This window comes from Euprymna scolopes, chromosome 7 (genome assembly GCF_053919585.1).
Source record: "Euprymna scolopes isolate OS-2025 chromosome 7, ASM5391958v1, whole genome shotgun sequence".
Taxonomy (NCBI): Eukaryota; Metazoa; Mollusca; class Cephalopoda; order Sepiida; family Sepiolidae; genus Euprymna; species Euprymna scolopes.
In genome coordinates this window covers 99,824,279-99,843,824 of record NC_136488.1, presented here as the reverse complement: position 1 = coordinate 99,843,824, position 19,546 = coordinate 99,824,279, and the positions used below count along the sequence as shown (strand labels likewise).

General features: G+C 32.8%; 1 protein-coding gene and 1 long non-coding RNA gene across 4 annotated transcripts in view; one reads left to right on the top strand and one right to left on the bottom strand.

Annotated features, from left to right (window-relative positions):
- The window catches only part of LOC145279856 (uncharacterized), a 1,383,997-nt gene that overhangs the window by 264,611 nt on the left and 1,099,840 nt on the right, over positions 1 to 19,546 (bottom strand). For all 3 annotated transcript variants that reach the window (XM_080131300.1, XM_080131301.1, XM_080131302.1), the window contains one exon: positions 858 to 900. In XM_080131300.1, coding sequence (XP_079987426.1) covers positions 858 to 900 — 43 coding nt within the window. The remainder of the gene's footprint in view (positions 1 to 857; positions 901 to 19,546) is intronic.
- The window catches only part of LOC145279861 (uncharacterized), an 88,727-nt gene that overhangs the window by 9,504 nt on the left and 59,677 nt on the right, over positions 1 to 19,546 (top strand). The gene's annotated exons all lie outside the window — the stretch shown is intronic.

The following is a 19,546-nucleotide window of genomic DNA, read 5'->3' as shown; positions in this document are numbered from 1 at the left end:
TTGTAACGATGTATGTAACCCACTTTCGGTTTACGACATCCGATTGTGCATGCACGCATAAACTTTAACCCATAACAACGTAAACAAATAAACACAAATCGCTTCTTTTGCAGATTTTGACCTGCGCACTGAAATATTAACGTTATGATTTCAAAATTATTATTTAACATGGGAAAAGTGGAGTTTAAAATAATTTCAGCATAATACAGAAATGAACGATATAAAAAAAAACAGCAGACAGTATTAACAATTGTTTATTTGGATAATTTAAATGCGGGGAAAAAAAAGAAAGAACAATTGGGACGCTAAAATATTAATGTTATTATTTCGAAATTATTATTTAACATGGGAAGAGTGGGATTTAAAATAACTTAAACGTAATACAGAAATGAACGATGTAAAAAATTTTTTTAAAAAAAGCAGATATATCAAAATTTGAATTTAACTATAATAAGTATTATGGTATTTGTTCAGTGCACATTTACCTATAAGTATGGCCAACCACTTATAATCCAGTAATTGTAAATTTTTTTTTCAAAAATAATCAATTATAATACACAGAGCGACTCATAGAAATCTATCTATATTCTTTTTTCATTTTAATATACTTTCATAGAAATGTTTCTGTTATGTCACAAAAAAACTATTTTCCTTACGTCACAAGTGTCACGCTCATACATGAATTCCATAGCTTATATAACATACTGACTCAACGGGTCACGGGTAGTCTAATATATATATATATATATATATATATATATATATATGAAGTTTTAATTTATAAAAGCAAACTATATTTATAAATTTTAACAGTTTTTCTTGTTTGTTTACATCTGAAAATTAAAAATTCAGCTTACCCTGTGTGAACTATGGGCTGCAGTCTGGAGGGCTTCTACCCATCTGAAAAATTTAAAAAATTAAAAATTACTTCAAGTTTTGTCATACCAAACCATTCTTAAAAAATTGTATTATGTGTGATAATACCTTTAAGTAAACGATTAATTTAATCCATGCTATTGAAAATAATAAAAAAAATCACAATGAAAAATGAGACTCCAACATTTTTTTTTTATTATCTTTCAAAACTTTTGAGATAAAGATTGACAATTTCTATTATTTGGATTATTCGGACTACTGTTCTCATCTTGGATGTTATTCTCACAATGTTACAGCAGATGTACAACAATTTACGCTACAAAACAACCAAACCAAACATCATGAATAAATATTAAAGGATATAAAGAACTTAAAGCATGAAAACTTCTACACAAATGATTGGATTTGACATTAAATAACTCAAAAAGAGTTGATATGGCATCAAACAAAACAACCGAACTGATCTTATTCAGAGACATCTTTTCGAAGTCGGAAATCTTCTACTCGAACATGGTCACGTGGCACAATGGATAAAAGTGTTAAATGAAATCAGTTCTGAGTGATAATCTTCGGGGCGGGGGGGGGGTTGAATACACTACAGGCATTACAATGAATAAAAACAAAAGTTACTTAACATTCCCAATTGGAACATGGCTGAGAGAGCGAGAACAATATACCCTCGCATATTAAAGCAATGGTTCAGTTCAAAATTCTAGATAGATTTGCACGTTCAATAAAATATACCGGCTGTGCTGAAAACATATTTTTTCATTTTATATTTAATAAAAAATTTAAACTTTTCAACAATAACAAAATTGCTTATTTATTTTATTTGGGCTACTGTTCTCATCTTTAGTGTTATTTTCACAACGTTTTCGTCGATGTAACCTCTGACCTTCTTCAGATGTATCTTGTAAAACTCAGGAATATTTCTGTTGAACTCGGGAATCTTTCTATCGAACTCAAGAATCCGCACAGAATTTCGAATGGAGCCCTTTATTTAATCCACAGGGGTAATATACCCTCCTTCTGTCAGCCATGATGAAGTAAAAGTCCTCAGTAATTTTGTATTTTGAGTATTGACTTAACTGAGGATTGAAACTTTAAACTCGAGAAGAGTGTAATTTACAACTGAATTTTTCCAAGTATCTTAACCGTTACGCCACGGGTCCTTGAAGAGGTTACATCGACCAAAATGTTGTGAAAATAACACTCAAGATGAGAACAGTAGTCCAAATAATACAAATTATCAGTCCTCAGCTAAAAAATTCAGAAACATAAAAAATGCTTATTTCTGAGCATTTTTTTTTCGTGAAGAAAAATGTTAATTTGGTGACGTCTTTTTATTTGTAAAATTAGAGTAAGTACTATGATTCGGTAGATAATATAAGTTTAATGGAAATATTGGATTCAGAAATTTCGATATGTGACTTTTACATCGAAATGATTTCTTCAAGAAATATATTTTTCAGAATTAAAAATGGAAAGAACTTACGGACAATAATTTTAACTTTGTAGCCTAAACTTGTCATTTAAAAAGGAGAAATGAGGACGCAGTTGATAAATTAAATCCATCTTTCAAATTTTGAAATCAGTTCAATCTATTTGTATTATATCATTCGGACTATTGCTTTCATGTTAAATGTTATTTCCACATCTTTTCGGCTGATATAAGGTTCATCTTGTCGAACTTGAAAATCTTTCTGTTGAACTCAAAGATCTGTACAGAATTTGTAAAGGAATCCTTTATTTAATCCTCTGGTCGTGTGGATAACAGATATAAGTGCTATGTATATTCAGTGACAGTCTTCTAGAGTTTGAAGGTTCAATTCTCAGTGCGATTTATACTTTTAATACAATCCTGAATTAACTAACGGAATGAGAACAAGCTGCCTCCTTGAATTAAATAAAAGTTCTGTTCAAAATTTCATGCACAGTTCCCAAGTTTCCATTTCCCAAGAAATTCAGAACAAGATACATCTAAAGAATGTCGAAAGTTACATTGGTTGAAACGTTGTGAGAATAACATCCAAAATGAGAATAGTCGTTCGAATTATCCCAATAATACAAATTATCAATCCTCATATCAAAAATTCCAAAACAGTTTAATCTATTCCCACACTCAATAAAATCTCTCATTACAATTCTAAACACTTTTAACAGCTAGTATTTGAAATAGTGAAAATGAACTTAAATGAACTGAAATTATGTAGATGAAAATGATATTGATTGAAAAATCAGATCTTTGGGGAGACTATCTTTTCTAATAGTGGCTCAAAAATATTTGATCTGTTATTAATTTGCACGGCTTTCTTTAGTTCAAAGATAATCTAAGGATTGTTTTAATAGACATTGTTTTTGAGATAGTCCAACATAAAAAATCTTGTCCAAGAATGTACTGATTAGACGATCACCAAAGTGTCCTTGTGTATCATGGAATGGCGATAGAATAAAGACTCTTACGCCGTTACGCCTGAAACTTTGACGAGTGATGTTTATTTGTAGCAAGTATGATTGAAATGCAGAAAGGATTGTGAATTTAATGCTTGTCCAAAATCTCCCCCTCTTATAAAAAAAAGCAAAAATAAAGAAAAAATTTGTATGAAATATGTTCGTGTACATATGTATCTGTACTCGTGACGAAAAGAAAATATTAAACACCAAAAAATCATGTGAACTGATCAAGTAGTTTAATTTTTAATTAAGAAAGTCAAATTTTATGGCTAAACTAGATTTAAAATTGATTTAGATCTGATCTTGTGATGTTATCTAGAAAACAGTCTGGAAAAACAAGAAATATGGGAAGAGAGGGTCATGAGAAAAACTCATATTTGCTTAAAATGATTTTCTTTATAAAAATAAATACTTAATCAATTTACATGACTTTTAGTATACAAAATTTTCTTTCCATCACGGGTATGTACATCCAAATCCTTTTTATATATTTTTTTTATTGTGGAAGAGAAATTCGGGATAAGCACCATGAATTTTATTAAAGATTACCAGAGTGCAATTTTTTAGGGTTACTCTGTAATTTCCATTCATGAATCTCTTGGAATAATCAATAGACCTGATGGATGGTACTTAGGACAGATTTATCCAATGCAAATATCCTTGTGATTCAAATAACGTAGCAAGGAGGGGATAGTATGATCCTTCAAAATAGAATTGTTGACCAAACTATTTTTAACAATTCAAAGCCAGTGAAAAAGTTGAACTAAAATTGCAATTTAATGAACAAGAATTTCTTTGAATGGTACTTATGGCATTACTAACAAGCAGGGCATTACTACTGTCAACAAAGGGAAGGGTCTATCAAGCATGTGTAAGGAGTTTGTTGATGTATGGAACTGAAATCTGACTAGTGTGTGTTGAAGATATGTGTTGCATGGAGAGAAATAATATAAGAATGATAAGAAAAATGTGTAATGTAAATCATAAAAGTAGACTTGGATCTGAATGAGCTCAGAAGATAAAATTGTGCAGAACAGGGAACTTTGTTGGTTTGGTCATGATGAAAGAATACAGGGAAGTGCTCAGGTTTGTAGATGTAGAACATTTGATGTAGCAGGGTCAGTTGACCAAGGAAAAAACAGAAGAAAAAGAGGCACTTGTGCAGAATTTGGACCAGGCATAACTTACTGGAGCATCGCCAATTATCAAAGCAAAATAATGCTGCTTCAGAAAAATACTGACGAAAAAATTTAAAAATAATAAAATCACTAGAAAAAATAAATAAAAAATATAACGAAAATCAAAAATAAACAATGACCTACCGTAACAATTTTTGTTTTATTATTGTACCAATTTTTTTAAGTGAAAAAATAAAATATATATAAACAAGTAAATTGTATATTTTTTTGTCAAACAAAATCGAACAAAATTAATAAGAAAATCACTTTTTGTGTGTTTTTCATATTTTTTAACAAAGGTTTAAAGATAAAGCACTTTTTCAAGTAATATTTATTTTGCAGTTTTTTTTTGTGACTAATGTAAAGTAAACTTCTATTTTGATTTTCTTTTTTCTTTTTCTGAATATTTTTTTTCTGTCGGGTGGGGCTGTACAAACGATTTTTTTTTTTAAATTAAATTAAGACAGCCAGGATATTCCCTTAGGATTAGGTAACCTTTTCTACGGTCGTATTAGACGATATTAAAGTGGGGTGAGAAAAGATAGTAGATGCAGAAGGAATTTCGCTAACCCAATCTGGCAAGTTTGCCAATATATGGTTTAAGATGGAGACAAAAGAATCATTACCAAATTTCTGTTTTCCCATAAAGACGAAAAGATAACTGTCAAGAAGTTCTCAGCTGGTCCCGTTGATTTTTTTTCCCCCACAATATTTTCCCCAAAGATCGTCTGCTCCTTTGCCATGTATTAATTAGCATCTTAACGTCAGATTACAATGAAACCCAAGCGCATGATGTCATGTTCCAAGCAAAGCCGAGCGGACGATGAGTTACATCTGTTTCACATTCTGTACAAGTACCGAAAAAGATAAGGATTGATTCGCGAGAAAGTGGAATAAATAAATACCTGGCCTGGAAAATATGGGAGGAAGTGATAAAGATAGGCGTGATGTAAACACCTGGCCAGAGATAGGTTAGTTTGGATGATAATATGATGATAGTACAAGTCTCAACATTGCTGTTTGAAATTGAAATGTGTACGCATGCGTAGTAATAGCCCCTCTTCTGTATGTAAGTTTATTGTTGAATGTTTTCTGTGTAAAAGGTTTATGAGATCAAAGATAATAGAATGGCTACCATCAAGTTCTTATCTGAATCCGATTGCAAATCTATGGTCAACTGTTTCAGATGGTCTACTATTAAGGTGGAAAATAATATGCCTGCTAAGTGGACTTACGGGGAACAATAAAAATAACCATGTCAGAAATTAAACATGCTGAAATAAAACATTTAACAAAAGCAAGTGATATTGATAATCGATTAATGTTGTTATTGAGAAGAAGGGTCATTATATTAAGATGTAGGTGCTGCATAGACTTATTGTGTGCTTATTTGTTCTTTTCCAGATACTGTTTGCATGAATCCATGATGCAACGGATGAAGGCGTTGAGTATCAGGCAATTCTAAGTGAAAAAAAAAATGACTTGCTTCCCATGGCAAAAAGTGAATTTAACATGGAGGGAAAATCCAATGCTGGTATAAATATAGTTGAGAATAGACCCTTATGCCTACTTCAGGAATCTAATATAATAAATAATATTTTAAAGAAGGAGTTAATACCTGACAGGATGCATCTCATGGGATGGAGTCAAACTGTATCTCATCCCAACAAGAAAAGCCCTGATGCTTCAGTTAAGACACTAAGTTGTCAAAACAATACCAAAATGAACATTGGCTGGTATGACAGTGGGGCCAGGACTAGGACCAATCTGAAACAGAATTGTATCAGAAAAGAAAGGGTCAAGAAAAACTTCTTTTTTTTTTTATTCACCCCAAACAAAGCACATTCCCACTGAACTGTAAGTGGCTATTGCAAATTAGGACTTGATTTATAGTATTCTAATTAGTGAGTTGAGCAGCAAGATGTTTGTTCACATTACATATAAATTTCTACATATTGACACCCTCGTGGAAAGAGGGAACAGGGAGGGAATTCCAATAGCAAGCTGTTCGAGGAAAGATGCTATTAGAGTAGAAAACATTCCGGCATTTGAGGACCTCTACGGTGAAGGGGTGGGAGTTTGCTGATTGCCGATTTGATTGGGGATATTTATGTTGAGAGGCACAAGTGCAGCAAGTTCATTGGAGCACATTCTATTGAAGTACTTGTAAAACAGGCACATGGACACAACATTGTGGCGATGGGGCAATGGCTGGAGCTTAGTAGACAGTGTGAGACTTATTAGATTAGAGGCTTTTTTTTTTTTTTTTTTGACTCTGTCTAAAAGGGGGATACTAGTGGTTAGCATTGTTGACCAAGGAAAGAGTTCGACAATGCTACAAGGGCCACATTGAAAGAATGGATGAGAGTGATTTGGGTTAGTAGATGTAGAATAATTGAAGTCAATCGGTATACATGAAAAAGCAAAGTCTATCGATTTATCAGAGAAGTCCATGGAAAACATGGAAGTAATAAGAATAAACTTGAGAGAAAGAGGGATAATAAAAGACCTGGCTAGAGATAGATTAATTTGAAAATCCAATTATATAAACCCTCTCACAAGATCGAGCATGTAAAACGAACGTTAAACAGATGATAATGATGATGATTGATGTATCCATAGAGCTTTAACTGTCACGCGCGTATTTCCAGCATTCCTTTAATCGATGACTCCGAATGTTCACCATATTGAAATTGGGGAAATTATTAATCCAGGATAATTTCTAATTTCCAGATTCAACCAACAATTGCTTTAGTCAGCACCGAAGATTTTTTGTTGTTAATGGCTTTTCATTTGGGAATCCTCAAAGGATGACTGCATTAGTCGTTAATGAGTGTGTCCGATTTTGAACAGTTTTTGAATGCAGCTGCAAATTATCCGCTGCCTTTTTCAGGCAAAACAGAATGTGTGCAAGGTTTAGGTGGGGGTGATGAAATAATTAAGCAAACAATCCTTTGACAGTTCAAAGAATTTCAAAGCATAATCTAATTCGGCAGCGGCATTGTTTGATCATTCCAATCACGGATATTTGGCGGCATCAAAATTTAGGGATATCAACTGTTAAGAGTGCATTCATCGTTTGATTAGGGAATTTTTTGTTTCAGATTTTATTAAAAAAAAAAAAAAAAAAAAAAAAATTCTACATTAATGGGCGATAATTGTATTTGTCTTTGTTTAATTTTTCAGATTAAAAAAGAAAAAGGAGAGAACACCTGTTTTCATGTGTTCGGCCGTAAAACTTCTTTTCGAATCCAAATCGTTAACGGATCAAATACTTTTGAGTCGCCATTAGAAAAGGTAGTCCCTCTTTGCTTGGCTCCCCACGAGGGCAGAAGTAGACACAAGGCAAATTTTTAATGTGCACAAAATCCAGCGCCACCAAAAGGGGACATTCGGGATTAGGCAAATATTAAAATTATCTCACCCTAGAAGAATTTCTCCTTCACTGGCCAAGGACAGAAATGATACCACATTTTCAATTATCTATTTGCAAAAAATTAGACATGAGGCCATAAAAAACAGAATAATTATAAACAGCAATGTGATTTGTATTATTATTGTCACTATTAGAAAGGAAATCAATGGATCAAATGTTTCTAAATCACTGCTAGACATACTTGATCCATTTTTAGACGACTCCACCCCCACATCGAGAGAGGAGTTTGACATAAGATCAGTTTAATTTGAAGAATCCATTAGTGGCAGTGGTGAAGTGTATTACAATGCAGACTGACGACCAGGATGTGCCAAGTTCTAATCCAAAGTAAGAGCAACACTTTCACTATGGATGTTGGCAACCTTCGAGTAATCTCTCTTGTAAGTACCTGATTCTAAAAATGAATTATGGAAACCAATGCCGGTCAAAAAAGTCCTACCATGTTTATTAAAATATGCTTCATTAGCTAATATATAAAGTCGGTCAGATTTTTAAAGTTAGATTTAAGATGACAAATCAAACTTTGATTTTGACTAGCCGATTTTCGTTTATTATAATAATTTTTTGGCAATAATACTTTTTATCATTTATTAAAATAATGGAAGGTGGTTGTAGCAAAGCAAATAATTACATAGACTGGGTGTGCTAAATTTTAATCCTGCCGATTTCCTAGCAGCAATTTCTATATTGACATAGGCTACCTTCATGTGGTCTCTCTTTGAAGTACCTTATTCTAGAAGGAAATGCCAACAACAGAATCAGTCTGATCGCATCATGCTTGTTCATGTGAATTTAGTTTTAGTAAAGGTAAATATAAAATTATTTTTGAAAAATATTTGATATTTTTAAAGGTGACTCAGAAGAATAGTTAATCGGTCAAATATTTATTAGTCGCTATTAGAAACTTAGTTATTCACGGTATTTTATTTATCTGCTCAGGTCCCCACTCACAAGGGTAACGTTTAGAAAATTGCCTGAAAATATTTAAATAATCATTTGATCAAATATTACTATTTGAAAACAAATCAATTGATCAAATGTTTCTAAATCCCTGTTTAACATATTTGATCTATTGGCTATTTTTTTAGTGTCACCTCCTACCTCGAGGGGGAATTTCGACACAAGTTCAATTTAATTTGGAGAATCCATTTACCCACAAAAAATAGCACTGAAGATGTATCTTGGATATGAACTTAAACTATATCCAGTAGTGAGGCCCAAACTTGCGGGCCTTAGGGAGTGTGGAGCCACCCTTTAATTGCCATTGCTCCAAGGTCCACTCTGACCCGGAGTGGTAGTACCTGTTAGGGTCTCAACTATGGGTTAAATAGAAACCGACTTGAAAACAACAAATATTCTATTAAAAATTTTTCTTCAAGATCTTTGAATTCGACATTAAATAACCTGAAAAGGGTTGATATGCAATAAAACAAAAAACAAAAAGAAGATTTATCATTGGCTGTTTTATATGTTGGCAAGTTTTGAATAGCTTTTAGAAATTGATTTCCAAAATAATCTATCTCAAATCAGGTCTTTATTCATCACTTTTTCTCACAAATCCATCTTTTTCATGTCCTTTGATGCAACCGACCCTGATACGTAAACTGTTATATGACTACTAATCCAAACACTCTCATACATTCATTCAATGTAACCAAAACAATAAAGCTTCCGCCTCAAAGCACTACTCCCTATACTGTCCTCCTTTTTTTAGGTCTTTTAAACTAAGCCTCTTTAAGATTCACATTGTACATCAATCTTATCATTTCTTTGCATTTTCTCAAGCTCTACTGACGAGGTTTCATTTCAACACATTATCAGACTGTGTGCATATAACCTGAAAAACTTTTCCCTCGGTCAAGAGTGGGAACACTCTGCTGCATAGTAATGACAGTTCTCTGAACCTAATCTATCCATTCCTACTTGGTGCAATCACACTAGAACTAGTTTCTCTCTGTGCTCCAATAATATCATACCATCAAGGTAACATAATTAGTCTCGTCATCCAAATATACTTCCTCCACATCTGAGTTTTCATCTATTTTTGTTTTTACATAGGCATCACCACTTATCGAGGCCAAGAGGCCACTCGAGGATAAGGGTTAAAGAATGTACAGTAGAAATTGGACAATATAGTAATCGTTAATAATGGAAATTCGGTAAATTTGTTTACTTATATGGAATAGTTCATCAAAAACTTGTTTACGTTAGACTTGAAGACAACCATATTGTAGTCAGCTGGAAAGCAGGAAAACGGAACATAATTCCACAGGCGTACAGTTATAAGAAAGAAGCTTTGTTCATGGAATCTACGTTTAGGTTTAGGCACAGATAAAGAGTGGGGGAAATTAGTGATAGTGTTTTATGCTAGACGAGTGTTTCTTGTGAAAGTCTGGCGAGGGGGGACCGTAGATTGGAGCTCAGCCGAGCACTTGCCATGAAAATAACGATAAAGCAGAGACAAACTTGCAACATCTCTTCTATGATAAAGAGGTTGCAGGGAAGGGAAAAGGACATCCCCTACGAGACTACAAAGTCTATTTTGAACTCTATCAAGGCAGGATAAGTCCTTTCTAGCAGCTCCTGCCCAGATGTGGCAATAGTACTCCATCCCTGGACGTACCTGGCTCTTGTATAGATAGAGAATTGCATCAGCAGTGAGATATCTACTGGATCGATAGAAGAATCCCACCATTTCCAGTGTCTTCTACTTCTCGTACACTAATTGGTTAACACACTTTAATCTACCTGTAATTCTACTGTATTTCTTATGTACCACAAAAGATTGAGTTGTTTTTAAAACCTTTTCCACAAATTACGCAAGGGAACTTTAATCTTTCTGGGGGGTTTTGCAGCACTACAGTCATTATCATTTTAGTCTAAACCCTATCGTTTACTTTCTGTAGTTTTCCTTCAAGTCTTATTTGAACAAGAAAATGTTTCATTGTCTCAAGCTAGTGCTTGCTTATGAAACAGAAAATGGTTTAATAAACTACATAAAGCCCCTTTTCCAGACAAACCTAGGACAACACTTCTAAGATACACATGAAAAGCAACAGACTGAGTGCACTCTCACTTCAAGTCAAGCTATAAATTCTAACACAAAATTGAACATTTTTGTACATTAACAACTTACTAGTTCTTAATTTACACAAAGCCTACCAGACAACATCTCCCAGCGTTCTCTCAAAAGTTTTCTTCAAATCGATAAAATCAAAATACAGGCTTTTATTTTTAACAAGATACTTCTTTTGCATTGGCATCAAGATAAATATACATCAGTGGTAATTTGGCCGGACATAAAACCAAACAGCATTTCATCTATATTTTTCTGACTTCTTGTTTTTAATCATTTTTTCAATCACTTTCAAAATCTGATCCATCAAATTTAATCCATTGTCTAGAGCTTCTAATTTACTCATAATATTTCCCAAATGTACTAAGATCCCTTAAAGGAAAGAAGGAAAATAACAACTCCGAATAATCTACAAGTGTCTTATATATTGATTCCAATAGTTTGACCTCATTCTCATTAATCTTTCATTGCTCAGCCCAAGTGCCTCCTCCTTACACTACCATATGGCATCTATAGCCGTTACGAATAAGTTCTTTACCAATCTTCCAACTACTAAAAATAAAGTTTATCAGAAACACATACAAGGTACAAAGTAAGAAATAAAATCCTAAAATATACATAAAATAAAATAAAAAAATTATTGGTCAATCATTTCATGTTTTTATATTCATATTTTCATGACCTAAGGGAAAACATTTAATTGGACCAGAAATCTCTTGTAAAAATACGTTTTTATAGGAGTAATGTTCACATTTTTAAAATCAATGTCTATATTTCATATTCGAGAGAAATGAAGTCCTACTTTTATCTTATAGCTACCTTCGCTAATTAGGTAATTTTTTTGCAGGGAGAGGGGAGGTCGAATTTGTCACTATTTTTGTTTGTGCACAGCTTAGCATCCATATTGCTTGACCAATCGTCACGAAATTTGGTCAAAATATTAGTCACAGTCGAACTTGGAACTGATTTAATTTTAGGAATCTAGGTCATAAGTCAAGATCATGCAAAAAAATGAACGCGACACATTTCCATGGCACACTTTCGAAATACTATATACAATATGAGGAATTAAAACCGAGAAAAGACTTTGGCCTCTTCTTATACTGTCAGGCGAAATTAAGCAGTTACACCACGAACTTATGTTGTTTTTCAATGAAAGATATTTTTTAACTTATTTTATTTTTGGAAAAACAGATTACAGGAAAAAAAAAATTCGATCTGATTTCTTCCAGAACATACTTTCAACATGTTGAATTAATTTTATGTGGATGCAACAAGAAAAGAGAATAGTAGAACGTGACAGAGGCATGGAACTCGTCAATATAGTGTTATTTATCTTTGTTTAGATCAAGAAATAAGAGCTAACTAGTCTTGATTCCAAGAAGAAATACTGTAGATACGTGATAAACTGATCATCAGTCCTGTATTCTGCTTCACCGTTACGAGCTACATCTTAAGTAGACCACTACATCACTCTTTCTAACTCTGAAAAGGAATCAGATTATTGACGTTACTGATGAATTTCCCTCATTAATGCTGAAAATGTATGACAAATCAGTGAAAACGTATAGTGGGAGTGATTTGCTGACAAAAGCAGATTCGGCACCATACATGAACTGACACAATGAGATGAACTGTTGCCAGCAAACACGAAGGATGCGATGCAGAATGTAATAGAAAGTAAAGGTCTGACAGTTATATCTGGTGTGTGAAAGTTTGCAGCTGTCATCGGCCAGGACTCATACTCATAAAGTAAGATGGTATGGACAGGATGAACTCATATTTTTATAGTTAGATTAACTTCTCATCATATTTTTATGGCTAGATTAACTTCTCATCATATTTTTATAGTTAGATAAACTTCTCATCATATTTTTATGGCTAGATTAACTTCTCATCATATTTTTATAGTTAGATTAACTTCTCATCATATTTTTATAGTTAGATTAACTTCTCATCATATTTTTATAGTTAGATTAACTTCTCATCATATTTTTATAGTTAGATTAACTTCTCATCATATTTTTATAGTTAGATTAACTTCTCATCATATTTTTATAGTTAGATTAACTTCTCATCATATTTTTATAGTTAGATTAACTTCTCATCACATTTTTATAGTTAGATTAACTTCATCATATTTTTATGGTTAGATTAACTTCTCATCAGGCTCACAATCAAGATTGTAAGTAACAGAAAATTGCTCACGTTCGAGACCAAAATTTAGTAACTTTCTGTATTTGTCACATCATATATACATAACTTCAAAACATATTACTGCAAAGTAATATGAAACACATGTTCGATATGTTAATCAATGTAAGATTTAACATGTATTTCGCCATTTACATACAATATTCAACCCAATATTTAGTAACAGACAAATCCAAATATACACCAGTAATAGTCAACAAATTATGTTTGTCAAATCGTATCTACACTTAAGTTTTGTGGCGAAGGTAAATGCAAAACGTGACTTACACAAATGACGGCGCCTCTGTCTATCCTATCACGTGACGGAATCAAGGAGGAAAAGAAAAAGGGAAAGCGTTTGCTTGTAGACAGTTGAAGTCAATAAGGATCAGTATGTTCTCAATGATAATATCTATCAAAACAATCCCCATATACACATGCTATTAATTTGTATATGAGAATAGTGACGGCCGTGAAAAAGAGCGAATTGGAAAGCACAAAGCGAGGTTTTGACAGTCAAGAGAGATAGAGAATGAGCGGTGAAAATTACAGTTGAAGTCAGCAGTTGACAAGAAGTGTAACATTGCCGTTACATACAAAGGAAATAAATAAATAAAAATCCGGGTCGGCGGTTTTTCTTTTTTAACAAAAGTATTTTTATTAACGTTATAATTGTTTGTATCCCATTAAAAGTATTTTTATTAACGTTATAATTGTTTGTATCCCATTAAAAGTATTTTTATTAACGTTATAATTGTTTGTAGCCCATTAAAAGTATTTTTATTAACATTATAATTGTTTGTACCCCATTAAAAGTATTTTTATCAACGTTATAATTGTTTGTACTCCATTAAAAGTATTTTTATTAACGTTATAATTGTTTGTACATTAAAAGTCTTTTGCCATCATCCATCTCGCCTAGTGTACACTTTTCCTCTCTGACCCTACGCCAGCCACAGCCAGCCATTTCTGGCCTTCGTTTTACTCATCCATTTTCTTCAGCTCTAGCACTTTGTTTCTGCCTGGTGAATTTTTCTCCATTTTTTTTTTGTCTTCTTCTTCTCGCGCACATTTCCTAATATACATATGTGCGTTTTTTGGCTACTGCTGTGGCTAATCTCCCTGCAAGCCAATTATCTTTCTCTCCCACAGAATATTCTTCTCACACACTCATGTGCACTATGTTACAGAAGGAGTTCGAACAAATATTTATTTTATTGATTTTATTTTATATATATATTTTTTACTCAATTTTACTAGGTAATATGCAGCAATATCTACAAATCCTCTATTAATATTATCTAACCGACAAAATATTCCCTTTAGTAGCAGAAAAATCCGGATATACACTTAATATTAATTAATAGTTTGTATTTTATGTTCACATAACTTTTAAACTGTTAAGTAGTATGCAGCAATATCGTATTTGGGGTTCTTTTCGCAAAGAGGTTACCACATGTAAAGACCTAGAAGCCACTCGAGGATATAGGTTATATTTGTATTGTAGTCATTGCAACAGTTGCATAATAATTGTTTGCAGTGGTATTTGGTATAATGATATTATTTACGAGGACGGTTCAATAAGAATCTTGTTTACAAATTATTTTCCATTCTACTTTTTTATTTGTCAAATCATATCTACACTTAAATTCCAAAGAATAACACTACTAAGTAATATGTAACAACCTAAAAGGAATCATTTTTATTTCTATTATTCCGATTGATATCCATTATACTCTGCTCTTCCAATGATTCTTAGTAGATTTTTAAGAATTAGATGTATCATCTGAAATTTTTTTTACCAATAAAAAAAAAAAAATAAATAAATTGTCCAGTTATAGAAAAATAACGTACGAGACTGATATTCTTGGAGCACTTTTTGCATCGATCTGAACAAGTCAAAGGTCAATATTTATTGCATCCTAATCACTTCAGTATTATTTGTATTTATTGCAGAATAAATAAAATAAAGTCAAGGAAGAAAAGTCAGTATTAAAAAAGCATTCAAAACATAAGTGGATAGTTGCTTGCCCGGGGCTGAAGAAGAAGAAGAAAAAAGAAATCTTGCAATTCTGGTGTGTTTATATTATTTGGTATGAGGATAGTATTTTTATTTTTTTATCAGAGCATTTCTAATGATGCTAAAGCTTCAAGCAACATTCGACTGACCAATAGCATTGAAACAAAGTAGGCCAGCAGTGCTGATCTTATCCTGTGTTAACTCAGCTTTATTTCTCAAGTGGCCATCTTGTTTTCAGTCTCCTTTCCTCAACAGCCAGCAAGGAGAGAAGATATGAAAGATTAAAGAGACAATCTTTCCACGCAAGCGCACGGCTGGTTAAATGTATGGATCCACTTTGTCTCGCAGACAATCTGGGCAACTATCCAGAAGAATATGGGCCAGTAGGAAAGCGTTTATTGAGAATCATTAAAATGAAGTCAATAAGGATCTTTTCTTGGAATCAAGATGGTGGCTTACGTTTTTAACCTTTTAGAAGAAGACAGTATTGAATATTGAATAAATATTAAATATTGAATAAAACACAATAAAAAAAAATATTAAATATTTTATTGCAAAATATTGTAGAAAAAATATTGAACGAATATACATTATTATCATTATTATATTGATGAAAGCTAAAAGACTAAAATGAATATTCAATATTTTAAATTACGACTTTTCTACCCAGGCATTACCAAATATTTGTACTCCAGTCTTGCTGCCGTGTAGCTCTGAATATCTTGGGTATAACCAAGCCAACAGAGCTGCTTCTACCAACGTCTGAACACCTCAGGTTTGACAAAGCCAACTGATATGGTTAGATGACAGAAAGGATTTTGAAGTTTATTAACAATTCCTCCGGTGTTTTTTTGTTGTTGTTGTTTTTTTTGTGTGTCAACCCACAGTTCATTACTAAACATATATCTTGTGAAAGGAATATATCTGCTTTAAATAGCTGAGTGGTCTTGGCTGCATAATTAGAATAATAACCTAGTAAGTCGTGTTCCTGAATGAATGTTCATGGTTAGAGCTGGTATATCCTTAGCGTGAGGCATTCTGCATAATTTTGGATATCTCTCCCAAGTGGCTCTACCAATCGGTATTTATGGCTTAACCAGCAAATCATCTTCTTGTAATGAAAAACCCGGATGTACTCATATTCATTACGTCATAGACATTAGCTTTTACTCCTAAAACTGTTCTTTTAAGGCCTTCAGGTTCTGTGGGATGAAGTTATTTCATGGTTAATTATTATTTTACTGTGTAATATGCAACAATATCTACAGATCATCAATTACATACTATGTCTGGCTCTACATTTCTTTTAGTAATGTGAAACGTCATTGAGACACAATGAGAAAGAGAGAGAGAGAGCAATTTAAGCTGCTACCTTTTTAAACATATATTCCCTCTTCGTTTCTAAACTGAAAACTCTCACTTCGTCGATCATATCACGTGACGTGTCCCTTACTTCCAATTCTCTGTCTGGTAATATTTAATTTATTAAACTTTCTGACGTTGACTTCTTAGCCCAGATCAAACCAATAACTAGCAATATAAAAGATGCGTTCTAATAATTGATAGTATAGCAGTTATATTCTTATGATCTATTTTCTCCTGAGCAGATTTATCCTTCCATGCAAAGTAACTGATAAAATATCGAAGCAGAGAAATTTGCATAGAAGACACTTCCACTGAACGGTTTGTTTTCCAGCTTTTTCACCGGTCAGTCAGTTTTTAAAAATCAAGTTCAAGAAACGGGTTTCATCCCAAACAAATGTACATGAGACATCTGAATGAAAGACCTAATCACTTATACAATTGTATGTGCGCCGTCAACTCAGTTTCCTTTTGTATATCTAGTGATGTGACCGTTTTATGGTCCCTGGCTGTTTGAAGGCTGAAACTATGTATAAATAAAACTAATTTAAACCTAGAAGAAAAGTCTGTTTCCTTATAATCAAGCAAACAATCATTTTTCTTCTTTTTTTTTTTTTGCATAACGAGGTTCAATCTTCAGTGTGGGCAATGCTAAGAGCACAACTATTAATTATTTAAGTTTTCTCTCAGGTCATGGCTGACGGAACGAAAGCAAGCTACACTTGTTAATTAAATAAAAGATTATGTTCAAAACTGTACAGATTCCCGAGTTCAACAATATTCATCTGAAGGAGGTCGGAGCTTACATCACCTGAAACGTTGTGAGCATAACAACGAAGATGAGAATAGTAGTCTGAATAATTTAAACATAAATTATTAATCCTCATCTAAAATTTCCCAAAGATGTTCAACTTTTGATGTTCAGCTATTTCAATGTTGAACTATGTTTTTGCCATCTTAACCTTGGATCTTTATTTCTTTTAACTATGAATTGTTTTACAACTCTATTCAGAGAGGGGAATGAGGAAGTATAAGCGCCCCTATCTATCAGAATATGGCATAATCACGTTGACACAAATTAAGCAACGTTGAACTTGGTCAGTACCAGATGGGTAACCATTTGGGAATACAAGGCACTGTATGTTGGGGAATATCGAGTCCTCTTTGCAAGAACTGCAAAACCTGAACGTCATATCTCCCCGGACTGGGATATACATGTGACGGCAGAACGCTTGTGGACTTTATATTCATATTAATAAGATTACTCTTTGAGGACAGCTGTTACCGAAATGCCAGTAGACGATTGATTACTTTTAGTCATGTGATATAAGAAAGAATGGAAGTTGGATTTCAGTTGCTGAAATCCAGCTTCCATTATTTCCTATATACCACGTCTGTGTGAGGAACCGTCTCTACCAAACTCCTCTGTCAAGTTTTAGCCTACAGACTTGAAACTTGATATATAGGGTATTTGAACCTATGGAACAAATTCGATTTGTTTGTTAGCCAGTAAAAATAGTCTCTAAGAGGTTAAAATTAAAAAAAAAATCATTGGAACTTGGCAGTTGTAAGTTGACTAAACCTGTATCTCCTATGCATGCATAACTATACATTTATATTTTCAACCACGTTATTTTTATTTTTTTAAGTTTTTATATGCGTCAGACTAACGACTAGATAAGAACTAAAATAGAACATACGTTTTGGTTTAGAGTCTACCTGATAACATTCAAATAATACTTTTTAAATTACTACTTGGGTACACTTATACTCTTATGATCTATTTTCTATTCTCTTATGATCTATTTTCTATTGGATAAATGATAGGATATTGATTCTATAATAATAAATATGAAATCTGCACAAATTAAAATATAATTAATTCTATTTTGTTACCGGGCAATGCTGGGCAGCCTACTAATATATATATATATTACTACACATATGGACATGTTTAGGTTTAAAACTCCCGAAATCCACACTATAATTTTCCAGGCGGAACCAGACGGAACCATGGCATAATGGTTAATGATATTGATTAATAATCAGTTTTACGTGACAGTCGTTTGAAGATCGAAATTTCAATCCTTACTACAGACGAACTAAAAATAGCATAAACAAACATTTATACCCGATCACGGCTGACGGAATGAGAACAATATACCCCCTGTGGATTAAATAATGTATTTAGTTGGAAATTCAGTACAGCTTCCTGCGTTCAAAAGATTAATCTTGGGAAAGTGTGAGGCTACAACCACCGAAACGTTGTGAAAATAACCCTTTAATGAGAATAGTTGTCCGAATAATCCAAATGATTATATAAAGTTATAAATCAAGAATGTAAAACTCTTTAAAATAGATATTAGACGTCCACATTATTTACAAAAATCTGGCTGGTTTAATTAAACCATCCGTTATTAAGTCGCCTTTACAGTTACTGTACTCACTGACCTTCCACAGGTGTCTTGTGAACTCAATAATCTTCCGGGAATTTTTAAACCTTTACGAACAGAATTCCAAAAAGGTTACTAAAAGAAACTTTAAATATAGCATCCAAAATCTAGCAATAACAACCAGCTTAAAAACGACTCGGTATAATAATGTTAAATTTTCTTGTAGATTAGTTTAATAACTCTGTAGATTATATATATAGTCATCGTTTGGCTTAATATTGAGGTTAGCGTTTAGCAAGACCAATAGATACTCGAAGATAATGAGATGGGAATGAATACTAGCTGAAAGATAAGGAACACTATGTGAGTACTAATATGGATGTCGTAACTTTGATGTCGTAAGTTGCTTTGCTTATTTTCACAGGACTGACTCGGAGCTGACTTTACAGAAACTGAAATCCTCTGTGTGCCCATTCTTTACAAGCACTCCAAAATATGCTCATATTTTTCTAGTAAATACTTTCAATCTCAATGAATGAATAGAAAATAAATTTATAT